General features: G+C 39.3%; 1 protein-coding gene across 1 annotated transcript in view; it reads left to right on the top strand.

Annotated features, from left to right (window-relative positions):
• STX12 (syntaxin 12) overlaps positions 1–19785 on the top strand; it is a 37726-nt gene that overhangs the window by 4173 nt on the left and 13768 nt on the right. Inside the window, exons 2-4 of the mRNA XM_077898903.1 lie at positions 11594–11663; positions 13193–13292; positions 18454–18591. Of these exons, the coding sequence (XP_077755029.1) occupies positions 11594–11663; positions 13193–13292; positions 18454–18591 (308 nt within the window). The remainder of the gene's footprint in view (positions 1–11593; positions 11664–13192; positions 13293–18453; positions 18592–19785) is intronic.

Raw genomic sequence — 19785 nt, 5'->3', positions numbered from 1 at the left:
GCTTAATAAATAGTACATTTGAATAAATGAGGTTTTTCTCCCATCTTTGAAGTCTTCCTGCCTCGTTCTTGTACTGTGTGGTACCTACCACATCTTGTGACCCTAGGTAGTGTCAGTTGGAATTCTTCTCTTAGGGTTGTTTGATGAGGAATTGGGGATTTAAATTTGCAGGGTAACCCTCTTTCTACCCTGTTACCATAGGTTAGTGACTTTCCCCAAAATCTTCTCCAAGATGTGACAGGCATACTAAGTATACACTCTGCACGTGAGCTCACAGACATATACCCATGTCCACATAGTCCTGCAAGGACTGTACCCATTGAAAATTTGAGAGAATAATTGTTTTTTTTATCTGCTGTTCAGCCACAGATGTGGGTTTGGAATTGCCAAGCATATCAGCTGAAATATGGCAGGGAACCACGTGGGTTGTTATAGATACAGCGAAGGTTGACTGCCTGGTACAGAAAGGGTTGTTATCAGTATGTGTAGGGTACAGAAGAAATATACTTGACTGCCTATTATGGAATGGAGGGTCTGGCAAGTATTGCTGTGTCAGATATAGGAAAAAATCTAATAGCCTCCAAGTTATCTCTGAAGAGATTAAAGAACGGCATTTCTGTTCTTTCTTTCTTTTTTTTTTTTAAGATTTTATTTATTTATTCATGAGAGACAGAGAGAGAAAGAGAGAGAGAGAGGAAGGCACAGACACAGGCAGAGGGAGAAACAGGCTCCATGCAGGGAGCCCGACATGGGACTCGATCCCAGGTTTCCAGGATCACACCCTGGGCTGAAGGCGGCACTAAACCACTGAGCCACCCGGGCTGCCCTGCATTTCTGTTCTTTAATTTTACTTATTTATTGCTATGGTTTTTTAAACTAAAAAAATGAAAGACAGTTGAATTTGTAAAGCCAATTATCAGGAAATCCCATGCATTGTTCTTTCAAAGGTTATTTTCAGATTTGCCATTTGCATTTAATTTCTTTGCCGTCTCTTAAATCTTCATGATCTCAACATCTGTATCACAGCAGCATACTCTCTGTGTCTCTGTTTCCACTCTTGTTCATCCTGATAATAGTATCAGTGGTATGTCTAATAGTATCAGTGGTATGTTTTGATTATACCATTCACCTTCTCAAGAGCCTGCAGTGGCTCTCTCTCGGCTGTTGCATCAGATTGTAACTTTCTACCTTGTTTTCACTCTCTGTCATTTTTTTCAAAAAAATATTATAATTTTAAGATCTCTCTATGCCCAACATGGGGCTCAAACATACAACCCTGAGACCAAAGGTACACTCTACTACCTGAGCCAGCTAGGCACCCCTTACTCTCTGTCATCTTAACCCAGATTAGCTGTATTGTCTACTTCTCTTCACCCTTCATTGTAAGCAGACTGTTTTTCTTAACATCCTTAAACACTGGTTTTTCCTCCCAAGTTTTTGCTCATTCTGTTCCTCCTTTCATTAATATCTTTACCTAACTCACTAGCTATCTAAATTTACAAATCCTCTGAGTTGTGCTTAAATCCTGTGTCTTGTAATTCTGTATATCTTAGCTTTTGAAAGAAAGTGAAGTCAGAAAGAGATGGGCTTTAGGGTCAGTAGTTCTGTGACTGAGTTCTTGCCCCTCTATGCACTGTTAACCTTGGGCAGGTTATTTCCCCTTTTTGTCTGTAACTCTATCTGTAAAATGAATAGAATTTTTTTTTAGATTTATTTATGTATTTGAGAGAGAGCCAGAGAGCACAAATGTGTTGTGGGACGATGGTGAGGGGGAGAGAATTCCAAGTAGACCTTAGCTGAGTGTGGAGCCTGACTTGGAGCTCGGTGCCAGGACCCCAAGATCATGACCTAAGCCAAAATCAAGAGTTGGCCACCAAACCATCTGAGCCACCCAGGTGTTCCATGAACAGAATTGTTAAAATGGGATGTTTGAAAGTAGAGTGACTAGCGTATAGGAGACATTCAGTAACTGGTGATACTGAGTCTCTGACCCCACTATGGTTTAGTGATTAGGTGAGCAGGCTCGGGAGTCAGACTGTCTGGGTTTGAATCTTAGTCTGCTTCTTACTACCTGTGTAAGCATACTGCTTTACTTCTATATTTTTCAATTTCCTCATCTGTAAAGTTCAGTTAAAAATGATACCTACTTGGGGATCCCTGGGTGGCGCAGTGGTTTAGCGCCTGCCTTTGGCCCAGGGCATGATCCTGGAGACCCGGGATCGAATCCCATGTTGGGCTCCCGGTGCATGGAGCCTGCTTCTCCCTCTGCCTATGTCTCTGCCTCTCTCTCTCTCTCTCTGTGTGACTATCATAAATAAATTTAAAAAAAATTTTTTTTTAATGATACCTACTTTATAGAGTTGTATAGAATTAAATGAGATAATTATGTAAAGTGCTTAAAACAGTGCCCGCAACATAGTAAATGTTTAAGAAATGTTGGTTATCCTTTTGTTGTTTTTTCTTTGAATTTGTAAGCACTTTAACTCACAGTTTAGCACTTTTATTCAGTATTCATTAATTTTTTTTGACCTTGTCATTGTAACTAGAGAGATTACTTTTAGTTTTCTAGGGATAGAGATAGCATGCATTGTATAGTTCTCTTTAGCTCCAGCACCTGGCACAGCAATGGATATGTAGTTGGCATTCAATATGTACTTAATTGATATTATCATTGCTGAGTATATTGTTCTTGGTCTTGAGTTTGATAATTCTAGCTATCCTTAATTGAGTTCTTTTATATGCCAGACACTGTTCTAAACTTAGCTCCATATTATCTCATTTTATCAGTTCAAAAACTGTATGAGAGTTTTCTTGCTATTCCCATTTTTTTAGGTGAGGAAACTGAGGCACAGAGAAATGAAGCCTTTTGCTCAAGATCAGAAAGCTAAGTTGGGGTGCCCAGCTGGCTTAGTCAGTGGAGCATGTAACACATGATCTTGGCGTTGTGAGTTCAAGCCCCACATTGGGCATAGAGCTTACTTTAAAAAAAAAAAAATCATAAAGCTAAGAAGTAGTGGAACCAGGAATAACACACAGGCAGTCTTAATTCAGAGTATGTTCTTAACCATTACATGTTCTGTCTCTGGTAGGGTAAATGGAAGATTGTACTTTTGATATTTAGCACTCATGTTCAGTTTAGTTTAGACCTTATAATATAGTGGCTACTTTTTTAAAGTCAAGTAATTTTCATTGTAGCTATATGAAAACAATATAAACCTGATTTTCAGAGTAGAACACTGGGATGACTTCGTTGACATAATCACCACATAGGCTATCATTTTCCCATTTGGTATAAATAATGTTTTTTTCTTTGAATTTATTTATTTATTTTTAATATGCTATGATGATAATTGCTTTGATATGACTAGACTTTATTTGGATTAAGGTTCATTTGGAAATTCAGGGGTGCCTGGGTGGCTCAGTTGGCTAAGCATCCAACTCTTGATTTCCACTCAGGTCATGGTCTCAAGGTGATAATGTTAGGGTTGTGAGACTGAGCTCTGCATCAGGCTCCATGCTCAGTGCAGAGTCTACTTGATATTCTCTCCCTCTGCCCCCCTCCAAGTAAATAAGTAAGAAAGTAAATAAATAAATAAACGCTTTAAAAAGTTTATTTAGGGATTCAGATTCTTCTTAAAGCTGATATCAGCTAAAAGCACACAGAGTGTTCAATTTTGAGTAGTTGATAATGTGGATATCAGCTGTAATGTACAATAAATTGATTTGTTTTGTAGTCTTCATAAAAGTTTTAGCCAAGACATGCTTTTAAAAATAGGAGGTCAATGATAGAAATTGAAGCCTAGTTTTAAAAATAACAAAATTGCTTACACAGAATTTTTTTTTTTTTTTAAGATTTTACTTATTTATTAGAGACACACACGCAGGGAGACAGAGAGAGAGAGAGAGAGACAGGCAGAGGGAGAAGCACACTCCATGCAGGGAGCCCGACGTGGGACTCGATCCCGGGTCTCCAGGATCACGCCGTGGGCTGAAGGTGGTGCTAAACCGCCGAGCCACCCGGGCTACCTGCTTACACAGAATTTAAGGACTTGTCTTTATGTTTGGCCTAGTCATCTGATTTCCAGGATATATAGCATTTCAGAGACTATTATTTTCATCCAAAATGTTGTAATAAGTCAATATAAGGGAAAGATTTTATTTACTAGAATGCTTATTAGAAAAGGAGTTTTTGGGATCCCTGGGTGGTTTGGCGTTTAGCGCCTGCCTTTGGCCCAGGGCATCATCCTGGAGTCCCAGGATCAAATCCCATATCAGACTCCTTGCATGCATGGAGCCTGCTTCTCCCTCTGCCTGTGTCTCTGCTTCTCTCTCGCTCTCTCTCTGTCTCTCATGAATAAATAAATAAAAATTTAAAAAAAAAGAAAAGAAGAGTTTTCTCATTAATCAAGTTGACCGCAAAACTCTTAGATTCAACCCATTTTTGTAAAAATCTTTCCAAAAAGTATCACTTCACTTCATTGTAAGTACACTCCAGTGAAAATAACTGTGTATGGGAACATTCTGTTCCTTTCTGTGTTTTAGGTTTACTAAGAGATACAATTCTTAGATATAAAATAGATGGGTCATCGAGTCATTATTTTTTTTTTAATTTTTATTTTATTTATGATAGTCACAGAGAGAGAGAGAGAGAGAGAGGGGCAGAGACACAGGCAGAGGGAGAAGCAGGCTCCATGCACCGGGAGCCTGACGTGGGATTCGATCCCGGGTCTCCAGGATCGCACCCTGGACCAAAGGCAGGCGCCAAACCGCTGCGCCACCCAGGGATCCCTCGAATCATTATTTTTGAATAAATCCCTGGTAGTGGTGGTTATGGAGGGAAGTATACAAAAAGTTCTGTTTCTTTGGATTCCAGTAAAGTAAGATGCTACTATTCTTATGATTTGAGTTTTGGAGTATCTTATACTTGAATCTTGCTGGAAACTTTTAGGAAAATATCTTAATATTCAGAAATTTAGAAAAAGTTGATGGAGGCTTCGATTAATTCTGGTGTTTAGCTAGCAAATGACCCTATAAATCCCGTTCCCCCACACTTCTGTAACTACCCCCCCCAACACATTCAGGTAACCTCAACAAAGTCAGAAAAGTCTAGATGAAAAAAATTCTCAGCTGAGAAAACACAAAGAATAGCTGATTATTTTAAAAAAAAGATCTATCTATCTGAGCACAAGCAGGGAGTGGGAGGCAGAGGGAGAGGGAGAAGCAAGCTCTGTGCAGAGCAGCTGCCTGAAGTGGGACTCGATCCCAGGACCCTAGGATCATGACCTGAGCCGAAGCCAGATGCTCAACTGACTGAGCCACCCAGGTGCCCCAAGAATAGCTGATTTTTAATAGATTTTTTCCATGTTCTATAAAATCTCCATTGTTCTCCGGGGTATTTAATAAACTTTTTTTTTTAAGTTTATTTTATTTTATTTTTTAGTAATCTCTACACCCAGTGTGAGGCCCGAAATAACACTGAGATCAAGAGTCACATGCTCTTTCAACTGAGCCAGCCAGGCACTCTGGGTATTTAATAAATTTTCATAGATGATTAATACCTTGATACTTTGACATATCTCTAGAGTTTCTAAGGAGAGTTCTTTATAAAGACAGTCAATAAGATGAGATCTGTTTCCTTGAACTTTTTGTAAGATCTACCTTAATGTGTCTTCGTATATTCAACTAACTATTTTTTGGAGGGGTGTGTGTGTTGTTATACAAATTCAAAAATGAGTAGAATGTGGTCCAGGCCCTCCTGAGGCACATACTCTGTCCAGTCCCATTTGTACACAGGTGGAACCTCTCTAAGCCAAACTGTGGTTTGCAAAAAACATTCCTTGGTTGCATAGCATCATTCTGGTACTAGAGCTTATTTATTGTTAAATTTTAGCATTGAGCAGTTATGGGAGAACGTTTATTCCTCATATAAAGATTTAATGAGGAAAAAAACCTGAATCCCACAAATACTAAGTATAAAAATAGTAAGTACTCAGTTTATATTAGTTAAACCGGAATATCATATGTAATTGGTGAAAAGAGACCCAACAATATGAAATGACTTGCTTGGTACCATGCATCTAGTTAGTGGTCAAGTGTGGCTTAGAAGTCAGGTGTCATTATTCTTAGCACATGTTCATTCATATTTCTGCTTTAAAGAAAATGTCATTAAATAAAAGGAAGGTTAGTTCAACCAACAAGTGATTTATGTACCTATTGGTTGCCTGGCACTCTGCTGGACTCTGGTAAGTACACAGGAATGTTCCCAAAGGTAGGAGGGAGTTGGGGAAGAGAGTAGGTTAGAGCAAGGACGTCAGACTACCCCAGGGCAGACAGAGAGCTATTAAGTTAGGGAGGTAACAGATAAGCAGGGTGGGGCTAAGTGGAACACTGGAATTGAGGCCTGCCCTGTGTCACTACATTCTATTTCCTTAAAGTGTCAGCCTTTTGAGAAAACATAACGTGGCACAAAGAATATAGCCATTGGAATTTGACCTGGGGTTGAGTTCTGGTTATTACGACACTTTGTGGCTTCTTATTTCATTACAATTTCTCTAGCTTAGAAGGCCCTATTATAATCTGGCCTCTCTGCCTCTTCAGCCACTTCTCTTACCCCTCTCTTGCTTGCTCTACCGTAGGCACAGTGGCCTCCTCACTGTTCCTCCTTCAGAAGAAGAACTCTCTCTTGGGACTTTGACTTCCTACTCTGTTAGAAAGCTTCTCCGCCATTTATTTGTATGGCTTGATCTTTCACTTCCTTTAGATCTCTTCTCTGTGTTACATTCTCAGAGAGGTTTTCTCTAACCACATTATGTAAGCTAGTACCATCTGCCCACCCTGGTTTTCCAGCCCTTACCTGAATTTATTTTTCTTTATAGTACTTATCACCACCAGATATATGTTTATTGTCTATCTCTTTTCTTTAAAATGTTAGCTTTTTTTTTTTTAAGATTTTATTTATTTATTCGTGAGAGACACACACACAGAGGCAGAGACACAGGCTGAGGGAGAAGCAGGCTCCCTGCGGGGAACCTGATGTGGGACTCGATCCCAGGACCCTGGGTCATGACCTGAGCCAAAGGCAGATGCTCAACCACTGAGCCACCCACGTGCCCTAAAATGTTACCTTTTATTTATTTTTTTATTTTTTTATTTTTTTTTAAATTTTATTTATTCAGAGAGAGAGAGAAACTGAGAGGCAGAGACACAGGCAGAGGGAGAAGCAGGCTCCATGCAGGGAGCCCGACGCGGGACTCGATCCTGGGTCTCCAGGATCAGACCCCGGGCTGCAGGCGGCGCTAAACCGCTGCGCCACCAGGGGTGCCCAAATGTTACCTTTTAAAGAGCAGTTGTCTTCTACAGCACAGGACAATGTAGAGTAGGTACTCTGAATGAATGAATGATAGAATGAGTTCTGTAACATTCATGAGCCTCAGTGCGCCCATCTATAATATTGAGATAACAGTGCTTATTTAGGGATGCCTGGGGCTCAGGTACCCTCCAACAACCTCTCTGTATCTTTGCCTGTTGACCAACCCAAAAAGCTCATCAGATGTAGTTCAAGAGTTTTTATAGTGCTTAATCTAAATCTGCAGTGCCTATCATTCTCCACCCCCACCACCATTTCTCTGAAATCAGTGTGTGGGGCTGAAAGTTCCATTGTAATCACTTGGTAGTTCTGATGACTAGCCCCACCCAACTTAAGGCTATCTAGCTCTAACTCACCCTAGGAGCATAAACTCCTTGTGCTCAGAAGTGGCTCCTTATGGGGCACCTCAGTAGCTCAGTCTGTTAAGCAGTCGACTCTTAGCTTTGGTTCAGGTCATGAGCTCAGGACCCTGGGTTCTAGCCCTGCATGGGACTCCCTCCTCAGGGGGTAGTCTGCTTGAGGATTCTCGTGTTCCCTCTCCCTCTGCCCCTCCCTGTCACTTGTGCATGTGCACGCTGTCTCTCTCAAATATGTAAGTAAATCTTTTTTTTTTTTTTTTGTAAATCTTTTTTTAAAAAGGAAGTCTCGGGGATCCCTGGGTGGCGCAGCGGTTTGGCGCCTGCCTTTGGCCCAGGGCGCGATTCTGGAGACCCGGGATCGAATCCCACATCGGGCTCCTGGTGCATGGAGCCTGCTTCTCCCTCTGCCTATGTCTCTGCCTCTCTCTCTCTCTCTGTGACTATCATAAATAAATAAAAAATTAAAATAAAAAGGAAGTCTCTATGAATAACAAAAGACACTCTTATTGTACACAAAATTCCAAGGGTTTTAGGTGCTTTTTGCCAGGAACTGGGGACAAAGACCAAATACATTTTTAAAAATTTGTTATTTATTTATGATAGTCACACACAGAGAGAGAGAGAGAGGCAGAGACACAGGCAGAGAGAGAAGCAGGCTCCATGCACCGGGAGCCTGACGTGGGATTCGATCCCGGGTCTCCAGGATCGCGCCCTGGGCCAAAGGCAGGCGCCAAACTGCTGCGCCACCCAGGGATCCCTACATTTTTTATTATATCATGTCAAGTTCCTAGCCCAGTGTCTCTCATGTAATAAATGCTCAATTAATGCTAATGTCTGCCCTCTAATAAATTATTTGTATGGCTAGCCAGTTGATAGCTCTAGTGGTATTCTGATTCCAATTTGAGATAAGAGGGGAAATCCCACATGTTAGTGATGAAAAATTGTTATTTATATCTTATAGAATGCTGTCTTAGCAAAATGCATTCATTATAAGGCATACATATTTCTGCAGAACCATGAAGCTAAAAGTAACCCTCACTTAATAAAAATAACTGATATATTTTAGGAAAATGGGTAAAAAGGCAAAATTTTAGTCACTTGAACACTATTTCCATTATAAAACAAAACAAAGAATGGTCTCAAAATAAGATAAAACCATAATTTGAGGTGCTACAAGTTTATATATTTTTGACTTTGGAATTTTTGCTTTGTAACACCCATGATGCAGTAATTTTGGCTAAAGAGAAATAACTTGTATATATTTCTAAGGATTAGGTTGTTCAATTTATTCTTGGTAGAGTCACCTAGCATTCAATTATATTTTGCTTAATCGTTTATCAGACTTAGAAACTGTTAGCTTGTGAGTGTTTTGGTAAGGTAACTGGTACTTAATAAACTTCAGCTTGTCTTTTTACTACTCTCTTTTTTTAAAAGATTTATGTATTTTAGAGAGCGAGAGAGAGAGCGAGCGAGCATGAGTGTGGGGAGGGACAGAAGGAGAGGGAGATAGAAGCAGACTTCTCGCTAAGTTCAGAGCCCATTGTGGGATTCCATCTCAGGACCTTAAATAAGATCATGACCTGAGCCAAAATTAAGAGTTGGACTCTTAAATGATGCCCACTGTTTTACTACTCTTGGTGACCAAATTAGGAACAAGATTATGATTGAACCTCAAATTTTGTTATTTTAAAGAATATCCTATCATAAAGAACTACTAATTTTTAAAGTTCAAATTTCTAAAAAGTAAAAGTTTATTTTTACTAGATAAGGAAGCATTGTATGTATGTTGTTTCCTTAACATATACACATGATGTTACATAATATCCATCAGTTTCCTCCTCATCTCCCAGTAAGCCAGTCATTTGGCAGTCTGATCTCACAAGTGAAATTTGACCCTTTCCAAGGAGACTGTGTTTTGGCTGGAGGAGTCATATACCTATTGTGTTATCTCTTGAAGTTCTGGTGAAACTTGAAGAATATCCTGTTTCCTCTGGGCAAGGAGTATTCTATTATTATTTTCTGTATTCTAGCAACTTGGAATAGAAGATAGTGAATGGTCTTAAAAAGCAAGCAAGGGCAGCCCCCGGTGGCGCAGCGGTTTGGCGCTGCCTGCAGCCCAGGGCGTGATTCTGGAGACCAGGGATGGAGTCCCACATCAGGCTCCCTGCATGGTGCCTGCTTCTCCCTCTGCCTGTGTCTCTGCCTCTCTCTCTCTCTAGCTGTGTCTCTATGAATAAATAAATAAAATCTTTAAAAAAATATTAAGAAAAAAAAAAAAGCAAGCAAGCAGGGGTACCTGAGTGGCACAGTCAGATGCACATCTGACTTGGTTTCAGCTCAGGTCGTGATCTCAGACTCATGAGATCAAGCTCTGCATCAAACCCCATGTCAGACTCCGGGCTCTTCACATTCCTCCCAGAGTCTGCTTGGAATTCTCTCTCCCTCTGCCCCCCACCCCCATATGCACATGTTCTCTCTCTCTCTCTCTCTCTCTCTCTCAAATAAATACATTTTTTTAAAAAAAGCAAAGATCAACAAAAAAATACAACAAAATTCCAACCTCTATAAATGAATGAATGAATGAATGAATCTAGCTCCTTCATCGTTCTGCCAACCAGAAAAAGAACAGAAAGCAGGACACAAAAGAAATCAAAAAGTTAACTACACTTTTAAAAAAGCCCAGAAAGCCCAAAAATATTTAGACTAAGAAAAAAAAAAAAAAAAAAGAAATCAATGGTCTATTTGTGGTGCACAGATTAGTGAGGTACAGGACTTTTTATATTCCCAGGCAGGCTGGTGTTAAGAGTGTTTCCCCTTATTGATAGATGATCAGTTCCTCTGGACCTCTGCTTTCCTAGTCCAGGGCTGGAGGCCTAAACATCTAGAATTGAAACATGACCATTTCCAGTCTTAGCAAAGTATCTAGGAAAAGACAGAGAATGTTATCTGAATGAAACCATGTATTTGTAGACAACATAGTTAAAAGAACATGGAGTTCAGTGTATCTGGGATTGAATTTTTTGCCCTGTTACTTATTGTGTACCCTTACATAATTAACTTATGTAAATTTAACTTATAGAACTTATTTAAATGTATTTCTTCATCTGCAAAATGAAGATATACTTACTTCAGACTGTTGCTGTGAAAATTAATAAAATAATGTATTAAAGCTCCTAATATAGAAGTTCCTGACAGGGGCACCTGGGTGATTCAGTCAGTTAAGCATCTGCTTTTGGCTCAGGTCTTGATCCTGGGGTCCTGGAATCAAGCCCCATATTGGGCTCTCTGCTCAGCAGAGTCTGCTTCTTACTCTCCCCCTCCTCCTGGTCATGTTTGTGAGCTCTCTCTCCCACTCTCTCTCTGAAATAAATAAAATCTTAAAAAGAAAAGTCTCCTGGCACCTGGCGGTGCTCAGTTAATGGTAATTTATTATTATTTTTAATCGTAATTTATTATTAATAACAAATGTACATTGTCTTTACAAAAGCGTTTGCTATAGAAAAATTATTGTGTATTATGAATTTAAATTTTAATTGTAATGAGTTAATATTTGGTAGTAAGGCCCTTCCAAAGGTGTTGAAATTTTAAGCCAGCACCATGGGAAATCTGGAAAATTTTGGAAGTTCTTTGGGAATGATGAACAAAACTGCCATCCTCTACTTGGTGGCATAATTATCTATAGCAGAGAGGTGAACCTTGTAATTAGTTTTAGAAGAGAATATATATATCAAATTTTTGGTCATAACATGCTTTCTCTTAGTTGCGTGAACTTATACAGGATGTGCAGAGAGACTAGTGATCTGAGAATTAGGATGCTCATGATAAATGTATTTTTCTTTTAAATAAATCTTTCCCCCCCTCTTCCCAGCTGCTCAGATAAAGAATTTGATGAGCCAACTAGGAACTAAGCAGGACTCAAGCAAACTACAGGAAAATCTGTGAGTAGCTTCCTAACATGGTTGCGTTCTATGAGGGCCCTTTGAGGACACACCTACTATCTTTGCTGTGTGGCAGCTTGGGTTTCCAGCCTGTGTAGTCAGAATGACAGGCAGTAGGCCATGCAGTAGGCCATGAGGTAATAGCTGGATCTAGAAGAGGGGCAACAAAATATATTCATGGGTTGTGATCTCTGCTGCCTTTCAAAATCCTTGAGCTCAGATTCTTTCTTCCCATGGGCAATTTAGCAGAACACTTTGAGGAAGTAGAGAAGGGAACTCCTACCACTATGAAACTGTATTCTGCCTAAATGAGCCTCCTTGTTGGCACAGGACTCTAGATGATCTGCAGACAACATCTAGTCTAGTGGGATTTCCAACTGTAAATATTAGCGAAACGTATTCAGAATGACATGAGGGGTGTCGGAGGGAGAGGAGAGTAGACTGGTAGTAGGGACTCATAATTCTTTTTATTAGATACTTCTTGACCCCATTTCTGCTTTTAGAAGTTCTATTCTTCATCTTTAAAGTATCTTGAATGGTATTGTTTCCTGTCCTAGACAGTGTGAAGTGAGAGAATGACTTACTACTTGGGGTTTTTTCCAGGGATATGTGAAAAACCTTTGGATGTGTTAGTAATTTCTGGGAGGTACAGGTCCCTGATTGATTCCCTCTTGTTTCTGACTACCCCCTCCCCCCCCCTTTTTTTTTTATCTGGGAGTCCTCTTTGCAGTGGAAAAATAATAATGATTAAGTAGTAGTTTCTCTGTCCTCTTTTTAAAACCTTTGTAGAAATGGCCACAGAGTGGAGGAAACCATGACTAAAAGGGGCTCTTTTGTGTTTCCACTACTTTCCAGTCCCACTGAATATAATGCATATTCTTCCCTCTTTCATTTTCTTCCCCTTATACTCCTTACGTGTTTTTACACAGTACAGGGCTTCTTTGTTTTGGAGGGAAGAGCCAGAAAGTCAAGCATGAAGGACGATAGGGAACCAAGAATAAAGCTGAAAAAGCTCCAGCTTTAAGCAAGAATGTGGGAGTAGATCTTTGGAGGCTGTTCTCTAGGGTAGAAGCTGTGCTTTTAATGCACATTTCATCCAACTCCCAGTGTCTGGATTCTGTCTCTAGTCAGTGGCCTGTGACAGACAGCAGCTATGCAGAACTGCCAGGCAATTCTACATGAGTTTTGTGAGACCTCGGTGTGTTCAAACTATTAGATTTAGATGTGGGGGCAGTTGTTCTTATATTTCTAACAGAATGGCCAATAGGCATTTCTTTTCTCCCCAAGGTTAAAATACCTAATCAGCAGATTTCCACTGAGGCAGGTTCTTTCTGCTGAGTAACATGAAGTGGGTTTGACGGAGTAGTATTTCTAGAATTTCTTTTTGTGAACCTGTGCCTCTGGGAACCCATTCCTTGAGGTACCCCTTTTATTCCTTGCACTGTGAGGCACTCTGAGAACAAGCTGGTACTAACTGTAACAGCTCTCTAGCAGTGGGGATATCCTGAAACATGTCTTTTCTCTCTTAGGCAACAGTTACAGCACTCTACAAATCAGCTCGCCAAGGAAACAAATGAATTACTGAAGGAATTAGGGTCTTTGCCTCTTCCCTTATCTGCTTCAGAACAGGTTGGTATTTTCTGGTGTGTGTGTGTGTGTGTGTGTGTGTGAGAGAGAGAGAGAGAGAGAGAGAGAGAGAGAGAGAGAGAGGACTTTGTTTTAATGGGAAGGCAATGTGTGAAACAAAAATAACTTGGTCTTTGGTGCTAGGTAGACCTTTTGTGATGCTCAGTTTCCTTATCTGTAATATGCAGTTACGTGACTGTTGTGACAATAGAAAGATTGCATGCACCAGATCTTGCAAAGTGCCGGGAATTTAGTAGGTACTCAGTATCTGCTGCTATTGTTAATAATAACTTACTAACATATTAATAAAATGAGTTTAACTGGTAAAGAAAGTTTGCATCTCTGGGGTTTGGCCAGTAGCTTATGTTTGCAGGCTTGATCCTAGTTTGTTTTGTAGTCAGTTTCTATAAATTACAATAAAATATTTTTGCTTTGTATTTTGTAGTAACTTTCATGTCCCATCATGAGTCATTCATAGGTCTCAGATTGAAGAAGTGCTCAGAGGAAAAGATTTCTCTTTTCAAGTTGTTTTATTCAGTGGTCATTGAAATCCTTTAAAAACACACAATTTTTAACCGGAGTTCATTGTTTTCTTGATGTGCCAAGGGCCTTTTCTTCACACATTCCTGAAGTCTGTGTGCCTCCTCCTTTATTGTGGCTTGACCTGGTTTACTTATCATTCATGGTCTATCTCAAATCCTCTCTCTTCCAGAAAAAAAGCCTTCTCCATCTACCTTAGGCTACTGTGATTTCATTTTTCTTTTAGCTTCTCTACCGTTTCTGGGAGTGCTTGACTCATTTTGCTTTTTATTATTGAGTTTTTTTCTGATGATGTTCCATCTCGGATGGCTTTAAAGACAAAGCCTACAACTTCCCAGTCTGGGTTGTTTTTCATTCTGCAAGTTGTGGCTAGTTGGAACATGAAATAATTTTAGTGTGCTGTGATTATCATTTAAAAAAACAGTAGGAATATCAGAATGTATACCATGTAACAAAGGGAACTATTATGACAGAAAGCTTTCGTTTCATACCTTTGTGTATATATGGTACTAGGTCAAGATGTCACATTTGTACTGCATGCCTCTATCAAAAAAAGTCTGAAAATACTAGTTTAACCCATACCTGGCAAGCTGTTTAGTGAAGCATGTTTAGTGGTTGGAGTTTTGGCGCCCCCTTGCACAAAAGAGAGGAACCAAGACTCTATGCTTTGTCATCTTACAAAGTAGCTATGATAAAAAGTAGTCTTAATGTACTCACCTTTGGCTGTCCATATATGTGCTGTTGTTATTCATGCTGATATTTCACTTAGGGACCAGTTTTCATTGACATCCAATATCTCCAATAAAAATTACCCCTTTCCTCCTCTCAGCTGGGCACTTAAGGAATACACACTTGTGGATGGTTTTAGTAGTAATAAAAAATGAATCTAAGGGTCTTGATGAAAGCAGAGTGTTGAAAGTACTTAAGAATTAAATAGTAGCCGGGGATCCCTGGGTGGCGCAGCGGTTTAGTGCCTGCCTTTGGCCCAGGGCGCGATCCTGGAGACCCGGGATCGAATCCCACGTCGGGCTCCCAGTGCATGGAGCCTGCTTCTCCCTCTGCCTGTGTCTCTGCCTCTCTCTCTCTCTCTCTCTCTCTCTGTGTGTGACTATCATAAAAAAAAAAAATAAATAAATAAAAAAAAAAAATTAAAAAAAAAAAGAATTAAATAGTAGCCTAAGCAAAAATAAATAGAAAGTTAAATCTGCTATCAGAGAGAGAGAGAGAAGGATTTAATGTATTCCAAAATCAAATAGAAGTTATTTTTGTATCATGCATGCTGTCATTCCCTTCCATTATCTTGGATCATTAAGACTATGAAATAGATCTGCAAATAATTCTTTGATTCCTCTCCTCTGTTGTGCTGAGTATCGTTTGCCCTTTTGATTCTTTCTTCATCAGATCAATCTTAGCCTTACCACCATTTTTTTTTCTGCTGCTGTCTTTTTTTTTTAAGATTTTATTTATTAAAAAAAAAAAAGATTTTATTTATTCATGAGAGACACAGAGAGAGAGAGAGAGGCAGAGACACAGGCAGAGGCAGAAGCAGGCTCCATGCAGGAAGCCCGATGTGGGACTTGATCCCAGGACTCCAGGATCATGCCCTGAGCTGAAGGCAGGTGCTAAACTGCTGAGGCACCCAGATCCATATATTCTCTTTTCAGTCTTTTTTTATATTCATGTGCTATTATCCATGATCTTGTTGCCAAATCCAAAGGGGTTGAGGTTTTATTCACTTTTCTGTCTCATTTGAAACAGCCCATCCTTTCTACTGAAACTGTCTTCATTCCGAGATCCCCTTTCAGTGTATCTCCCAACTCTGGTATCCCTTGCTAGCCCTTTTCTCTCCGTATGTGGAGTCTCAGCCTCCTCCTCTGACTCTTGGTCTTCCTAGAAGTGGGTGTGTCCCAAGGCTCTGCCATTGACCCTCTCATTTTCTTTGTCTTTGCTTTCTCCCTTAGGAGGCTTATCTATTTCTATGAGCTTCCTGTCACCTTTATTTTACTTACTTATTTATTTATTTGTTTATTTATTTATTTATTTTTATTTTTTTATTTTTTTAATTAATTAATTAATTTATTTATGATAGTCACACACACAGAGAGAGAGAGGCAGAGACATAGGCAGAGGGAGAAGCAGGCTCCATGCACCGGGAGCCCGACTTGGGATTCGATCCTGGGTCTCCAGGATCACGCCCTGGGCCAAAGGCAGGCGCTAAACCGCTGCGCCACCCAGGGATCCCCTCTCCCTGCCACCTTTATGAACATGACCCCTAGATCTTTTCCTAGCCCTAGCCCTAACTGCTAATCTCTAAGGACTAGGCCCATATTGCCAATTCCTACTCTAATCTCCTCTTGAATATACTGCCTTCATCTAAAATTTAATGTGTTTTCTTGTACTGAATTCCTCCCATCTCATCCAAACCCCTTAACTAAGCAGATTGATAATACTAATTGTCATAAAAAACTCTGTGCCTTGGAATGCTTGAGTGGCTCAGCAGTTTAGTGCCTGCTTTTGACCCAGGGCATAATCCTACAGTCCCAGATTGAGTCCTGGATTGAGTCCCACATTGAGCTTCCTGCATGGAGTCTGCTTCTCCCTCTGCCTGTATCTCTGCCTCTCTCTCTCTGTGTGCGTCTCTCATGAATAAATAAATAAAATTAAAAAAAAAAAGTTTGTGCCTTTTGACCTAATATTCCCATTCCTGCAGATTTGTCCTAAGGAAAAATACTAGTCTGGAAACAAATTTCCTGTATTTAAATTCCACCCCTGCCACTTACTATGTGATCCTAGGCAAATTACTTAACTTCTCTGTGCCTCGGTTTTCTGATCTGTAAAAATAGGGACTATAATAATACCTAATTTATAGATTGTTGTGTGGATTAAAGTGAATTATTATGTTAAAGTGCTTATAACCGTACTGGTACATGGTAAGCACTGTATTAACATTAGCAATTATAGTGGGACTCACATTAGTTTTATTTACGATAGTTAAAAACTGGGAACAATCTAGAAGGAATGTTGACATAAAATTTACTAGATCAACTTGATAGAATATTATGTAACAAAGACCATAATTGTGAAGAGTATGATAACATGGAAAATGTTTATGATATACTTAAAGATAGTATTTTTGTGGGGCACCTGGCTGGCTTAGTCAGTGGAACACGCAACTCTTGAGCTCAAGATTGTGAGTTCAAGCTCCACACTAAACAAGGACCCTACTCAAAAAAAAAAAAAAAAAAAAAAAGATAGTGTTTTTCAATAGTGAGACTATAGAATGATGATTTTTCCTTCTAATTGTTATGTTTATGTGAAAATAAAAAATCCCAGAAAAGGGGGAAAAAGTTCTTCATCTAAATTTGCTTTCAGTATTACCATAATTCTCCCAGGTGTGATATTTAAGTCATTCTTGACTTTAGTCCCCTTGCAGCTCTATAGCCAGTCACTAAGTCATAATGTTTCTTAAATTCATGTCTTTGTGTTCCCATTACTGATAGTGTCCCTCCCAACCTTTAACCTAGAATATTGCAATAGTCTTTTTGACACATTTCTTTCTTCCATCCTGTTCTGTACATCATGACAGACTACTTTTTCTAAATTAGCATTTTGTACCCATCATGTTTCCTTCTCAGAAATCTTTGTTGCTCTTTGTTCTTTAGGGGTTGAATCCCAAGCTCATTAACTTGGCATTTAAAGTCTGCTCTGGGCAGCCCCTTCTGTGTCTTTCCAGTTCTGTCTTTTAGCCATTCTCATGAAAAAACCTTTGGTTCTAGCCAAACTATCTCCTTATAGATCCTCTTCAAATTTTTATTGCGATGCCTTTGCTCACACTGTTTTCTTTCTTGGATTTGCCTTACTCCTTCCATCTGCTTATTCAGATCTTTTTCTTCTTTCAGTGTCCACTTTCTCTTGAGGCCTTTTTAACCACTTGAGTCCTTACTGATTATATTTGCCTTTGAACTCCTGTAGTACTGATTGGATATAGCAGTTATTTATAATGACTTGTAACTTATGTGTCTATATCCCTTATCTATAAGTAGTTGGTAAGCTGTTTGAGGTCAGGGATGAGTTTTTACTTCTGTGTTCTCAGCACATAGCAGGTGCTCTCAGTGTGTGTTTTTTGAGACATAGAGTCAGTAAGTTTAGTAAAGATAGCCTGTAATAGTATTCAGGTTCTGAAAAACTTTAAACCTCACTACAGTACAAAGGAAAATGATTCTGCAGTTTTCAGGGAAGCTATGAGCTCAGGGTAGATGAATAGTTTTATGTTAAATAAAACGATCTATTTGGGGTTCAGTCTGAGCCTAAAGTTATTTATTCTGCTTTTAGGTTCTCCAGGGAACCAAAATTCTCAATTGCAGTTCCCTCTGAGATTACCTTACAAAGTAAATGACACAGTTCCCAGGTTTGTCAGAATGAAAGAAGGAAAATTCAGACTTGGCCTATGACACTAATGAGGGGTTTGAGTTAGCAAAGAGCAAATTTATTGATTTAAGAGTCTATTTTATAGTAATTTTCCTGGTTAGAAATCTTTAGGGAGAATAATTTTGCTTTTAATGGAAATTAAAACTAAATTATTCAGGGTTAATATGAAATTTCAAGTCCTTGTTTATTTCTTTAGCGCCAGCAGAAACTTCAGAAAGAACGCCTCATGAATGACTTTTCTGCAGCCTTAAATAATTTTCAGGCTGTGCAGAGAAGGGTATCTGAAAAGGAAAAGGAGAGTATTGCCAGAGCAAGAGCTGGATCTCGTCTCTCGGTAAGTTTATTCACAAAAGAAGATGACCGTTGCAATTTCAGTACATTCTTTCACACATTGTTGGGTTTTTTTCTTCCCCTCCTAATTTTGACCATTTTGACCATTAGCTTTTATTATCCCCGCCCCCCCCCCATAATAACAAACATAGACATTAGCTGTTGTGAAGATGCCAGATTGGTACAACCTATATAAAAAAGTATGTATGCAGGGTGCTGCCTGGCTCAGTTGGTAGAGCATGTGACTCCTGATCTCAGGGTCATGAGTTCAAGCCCCACATTGGGAAAGGAGCCTACTTAAAAAAATTTTTTTTAATAAAAATAAATTTAAAAAAATATGTATGCCTGTGGTCTAAGACTAGAAAGGAATATGCACAAAGGTTTAAAAAAGTGACAGGTAGGAGTATATGTAATTTCTTTTTTATTATTATATTTGTCTTACATTAAAAACAGAAACCATGAATCTATTTCCTAGAATGTAGCAGGCTAGGTTATTTGGACTAGACCTTCGTGTGAAACAAATTAACAAATGCTAAATTTTAACAACCCAACTTCTGAAAAGTATCAAAGAGCCATGAAAATACTAAGGTCAAAATCTAATAGAAGATGTGAACTCCTAGAGAGTTAAGCTGAGCAACTGCTTTTGCATGGAGTTTACTGAGGGCAAACTTGAACTTCAGTTTTGATGTCCTTATGACATGAGGGGGAAGAAAAGCCCAGGGTCCACGCAAGGTGAAAAATCTAAAAGAAGACACTTCTTCAATTAAACTGGACCCCAAAAGGCTATATTCTTTGGGTATGGGTAAACCAAAAGTAAGCCCTTCTTGCCAATGAAAAGATTGCATCAGCACTGAGCTGAGCAAGTTGTGAAACACAGCAGGAGAGAGGGGAAATCCAGACAATAAGTGTACCACAAAGCAACCTTGAGGCAAATTTACTGCCCAAATTCATACTACATGAGTGATCCAAAAGCCTCAAACTTTAAGTAGTTCTGGATTGGTAGAGTACCAGGTGCCAGGCAGAAGCAAATACAAATCCTCTCTGGTTAGACCACGTTATCCTAGCCCTGAAATAATACCCTCAAACAATTTTTGAAGTATTACAAGCAGCACAGTGTTAAAAATACTCAAGTACATGAAGAAACAACTCTAAACAAGAACCAGTAGAAATAACAGTGAGGTGAAATGGTCATACAGAA

This window comes from Canis aureus, chromosome 5 (genome assembly GCF_053574225.1).
Source record: "Canis aureus isolate CA01 chromosome 5, VMU_Caureus_v.1.0, whole genome shotgun sequence".
In the NCBI taxonomy this organism is placed as follows: Eukaryota; Metazoa; Chordata; class Mammalia; order Carnivora; family Canidae; genus Canis; species Canis aureus.
Note: the sequence above shows the minus strand (reverse complement) of the source record. Positions and strands in the feature narration are given on the sequence as shown.